The sequence below is a fragment of the Orbicella faveolata genome, unplaced genomic scaffold (assembly GCF_042242905.1).
Source record: "Orbicella faveolata isolate gen_17 unplaced genomic scaffold, um_ofav_v1 contig_12, whole genome shotgun sequence".
Lineage (NCBI taxonomy): Eukaryota > Metazoa > Cnidaria > Anthozoa > Scleractinia > Merulinidae > Orbicella > Orbicella faveolata.
Window position 1 is genome coordinate 24,922,501 of NW_028301539.1, and position 4,628 is coordinate 24,927,128.

At 39.8% G+C, this 4,628-nt stretch overlaps 1 protein-coding gene across 5 annotated transcripts in view; it reads right to left on the minus strand.

Moving 5' to 3' along the window:
• The window catches only part of LOC149117307 (uncharacterized), a 28,628-nt gene extending 25,323 nt beyond the window's left edge, over positions 1-3,305 (minus strand). Inside the window, exons 1-3 of one of the 5 annotated variants that reach the window (XM_089282941.1) lie at positions 3,268-3,305; positions 1,097-1,150; positions 199-264 (exon numbers count right to left, since the gene is read on the minus strand). In XM_089282941.1, coding sequence (XP_089139067.1) covers positions 199-262 — 64 coding nt within the window. In that variant the 5' untranslated portion in view covers positions 263-264; positions 1,097-1,150; positions 3,268-3,305. The other 4 variants (XM_089282940.1, XM_089282942.1, XM_089282944.1 and 1 more) reach the window with 4 other exon arrangements.
• Positions 3,306-4,628: the final 1,323 nt, after the last annotated feature.

The following is a 4,628-nucleotide window of genomic DNA, read 5'->3' on the forward strand; positions in this document are numbered from 1 at the left end:
GCCAATCAGAACGCGCGTTATATCGACCACAAGCTAAAGCCATATAATAAAAAATAACATTGCGCTTCAAATTCCACGACTACTTTAAAACCAGTTAGTTTGCTTTAAAATATTTGATACGTTTACACCAGCCGCACACTGAAACTAATGATAAATACTCCATTTCTTACAAAGGTATTTCCAGCTTTGCCTTCTTACCTGCTAAAACATCTTCATCAAAATTCACCTTTGCTTCACGTGACTTGATTTCACTTTCCGCCATGACTAAAATACAAAAGAAAAAAATATTCCTATTCTTTTTGTTCACATTATCGAATCTAGCCATATTAGTCTTTTTCTAAACCTCACTACCAAACACCATTTATGAACATGACTGTCTTGAACTTGCTTAAAGTCAAACAATCCCGTTTCGATTAACTTCCATGGCAGCAGCCCGCCAGACTAAGTCAATTACAAAGTTTTTTATTTACTTCTTAAGAGCGTGGACAAAGGAAACAATTCTAGAGCGCTGATTTCTACAATAGTAAAAATAGGTCAGGCGATAGGCGGTGCACCTAGTATTTAAAACATCGATGTGCCTCGTGACCATACGAAAGGATGACCGTAGTACACGTGACAGAACGTTCTATAAGAGAACGATGAAAGTTTTCATTAGAGCCGTCAAATAATTGTATTTAGCCTTTGGCAGAAAGGCCAAGTTTTGAATGTAACGGTTGCCTGACTTGCATAGAAGTCACAAGTAAGAGTTACTGAACTAAGCTGGCCGTTTTTAAACACAAAACCGAAATAGAAGTTACTTTTACCTTGATTCATAACATTTACATCGGCATGGACAATCAGGCGTAAAAGAGGTAAGATTAAAGAAAGAAGTCAAAACGTATTTCTTCGAACACGCAGAAAGTTTGCACCAGCGCCCCCCCCCCCCCCCCCCACAAATTCAGAAAAAATGGTTGACTAAACGTTTTGCATATGCATTCTTAATACCGGCGAAGGAGACTGCAATTCTGCACTTTCGCTGTCGTCCGTTGTATATTTGTTTTATCTCGACAGAGGGTTCAAATCAGAGAGCTAAGCAATAATCATATAGAATACCTACCTCAGGCCTTCAGCTGGGCTAAACAGAAAACTATAATTCAGATGACTCGCTAGCCTATGGAGAAAAAGTCACAGCAATTACTGCACGGGTCCTTGAGAAACACTGAAGGAGCTTGAGTTTCGGAATCTTCGAAACTTCTGCAAAACTTACGTTACCATGCATTGTAAAACGACTGAATGTGAAACCAAAAGTTTAATACAAATAATCAAATAGGGGTTTTTCCCTCATTCCATGAAAGATCAGCACATCTGGCTCGTGACCTAAGCTGGCGTGTATGCGTGATGAATAGTGTATGAGAAAGGATTCGACAAGTCGCCTGTATGTTACTTACTTGATCACCTGGTATTTTTTGTTAGTTTTTCATCTTTGATTACGAATACAACTTTATGCACAAGTGTTTAAACACTAAATGACTATAAGCTATGTCAATCCGTGACAGATCCTGACTAGTTCCCCTTGTTCTCCTTTCCCCACCCTGCTCAGAAGAGCTGTAGAGACAGTTTCCTCGCAGGCTACTTCGCGAATATCACGAAAGCCCCTACAACAGCGGAAGTCTATCACGGGTTACTGCTCTCGTTCAGACATTTTCTTTTTCACTCTTGATTAGTTTCAAGGATTTATGTCGTAACAATGAGCAATTCTCAGTCACCAGCGAGTAAAGTCATCAACAAAGTACACATTAACACCGCTAAAAGTCGGCTGATACGACACAGCTCGACTAAAATCACCTAACTTGCCTCCTTCCCCTTTGAAAAACACACAGTCGCCCTTCGAAAAATGACTACGAAACAATTGAATCATCGGCTATAAAGTTGAGGCCGGAAAGCACGTTTGATACGGGAAGTTGAATGACCTTCAATAAACTTCAGTGATATCAAGTGATCAGTGTCGCAATTTCTGGATATTTTATACATCTGACTGAGTAACGTTGAGAAAAAACCACACACAACAGCAGCATTTTGAAATATTAAGCAAAATTTGAATACTTCATTCCCCACGAGCAACCAGATCTAAGATACAGACAATGCATATGTATTCAAAATGCGTCAACAAAGACTATGCATCTATTATGTATCTAATACGTACCTCAGCTCAGACCTTCACCTCAGCTGATTGGTCTCATGTGACTTCCTAGCCTATGGAGAACAGATTACAGCAATTACTAGACGAGTCGTAGAGAAACATTGGAAAAGTCTGAGTTTCTGAATCCACTAGGCCCGTACCGTGTAAAGAAAATGACTGAAAGCAAAACCAAAAGTTGAATTACAAATAATCAAATAGGGGTTTTTCCCTCATTCCATGAAAGATCAGCGCATCTGGCTCGTGACCTCATAGTATTAATCTGGCTTGTACACGTGATAAACAGTGTAAAAGAAAGGATTCGAAAATTCGCCTGTATAATGATTAATTACTTGATTACTTGGTATTTTGTGTTAGTTTTTCATCTTTGATTACGAATACAACTTTATTGCGCAAGCATTTAAACACCAAATGACTATCAGCTATGTCAATCCATGACACATCCTATCTAGTTCTCCTGATGCTCTCCCTTACCCCACCCTGCTCAGAAGAGCTGTAAACACAGTTTCTTCGCCAGCTACTTCGCGAATATCACAAAAACCCCTACAACAGCGGAAGTCTATCACAGGTTACTGCTCTCGTTCAGACATTTTCTTTTTCACTCTTGATTAGTTTCAAGGATTTATGTCGTAACAATGAGCAATTCTCAGTCACCAGCGAGTAAAGTCATCAACAAAGTACACATTAACACCGCTAAAAGTCGGCTGATACGACATAGCTCGACTAAAATCACCTAACTTGCCTCCTTCCCCTTTGAAAAACACACAGTCGCCCTTCGAAAAATGACTACGAAACAATTGAATCATCGGCTATAAAGTTGAGGCCGGAAAGCACGTTTGATACGGGAAGTTGAATGACCTTCAATAAACTTCAGTGATATCAAGTGATCAGTGTCGCAATTTCTGGATATTTTATACATCTGACTGAGTAACGTTGAGAAAAAACCACACACAACAGCAGCATTTTGAAATATTAAGCAAAATTTGAATACTTCATTCCCCACGAGCAACCAGATCTAAGATACAGACAATGCATATGTATTCAAAATGCGTCAACAAAGACTATGCATCTATTATGTATCTAATACGTACCTCAGCTCAGACCTTCACCTCAGCACCCCACCCTGCTCAGAAGAGCTGTAAACACAGTTTCTTCGCCAGCTACTTCGCGAATATCACAAAAACCCCTCCAACAGCGGAAGTCTATCACAGGTTACTGTTCTCGTTCAGACATTTCTTTTTCACACTTGATTGCTTTTAAGGATTAATATCGTGACAATGAGCAATTTTCTGTCACCAGCGAGTAACGTCATCAACAAAACACACATTAACACCGCTAAAAGTCAGAGATGATATAGGCCCACTAAGATCACCTAACTTGCCTCCTTCCCCTTTGAAACACTCACAGTTAAAAGTGAATACTAAACAATTGAATATTCGGCTATAAAGTTGAGGCCGGAAAGCACGTTTGCTACGGGAAGTTGAATGACCTTTAATCAACTGCAGTGATATCAAGTGGTCAGTGCCTCAATTTCTGGATATTTTATAGAAATGACTGAGTAACGTTGAGAAAAACACATACAACGTCAGCATTTTTAAATATTGAGCAAAATTTTAATGCTTTACTCCTCACGAGAAATCAGATCTACAATAAAGACAATGCATATGGATTCAAAATGCGTCAACAAAGATTATGCATCGATTCTGTATCGAATACGTACCTCGGCTCAGACCTTCACCTCAGCTGATCAGCCAGAAAACTATGATTGAGATGATCTGAGATGACTTGCTAGCCTATGAAGAATAGTTTACAGCATACACGAGTCGTTGAGAAACATTGGAAAAGTCTGAGTTTCTGAATCGACTAGGCCCTTACCGTGTATAAAAAATGACTGAAAGCGAAACCAAACGTTTTAAGTACAAATCAGTAATCCCGCAATGATGAACGAATTACACAACATGGACCTTCCTCTGCTTCTCCCCCTGAACCAAGTTCAGATCTACGAACTGAACTTAACGATACCAAAGTGTCTACGAATGGATGTTGAGCGCGGCGAGCAGACGTAAATGTCTTGTTTACCCAATGAAAGCCATCACAATAAACTCTGAGCTTGCATCGAGATGCTTGTCCGGGCGTAAAGGAGCGTTTGATTAATCAATCTAAAACAGATCTTAAGGAATAAAACCCAGATGATCTGGAATACCTGTCTGAGTATGTCATTGGCAGTGGGAGCCACGTGCAGTATTATCATGCTCGGCAATTGAAGTTATTGTGTAGAAAATATCGCGCAATTACACAGCCGAGGTCAAAAAAAAAAAAAAAAAAAGCGCGAGGAGAACTTAGTACATGGAGCTAAGATAGATTGTCAGTGCTTTAGGTGACCATGCACGGCTACCAATGGCTTGGCCAATCGCTTGGCCAATGGCTCGTACACGCAACGAATCTTAAAAGT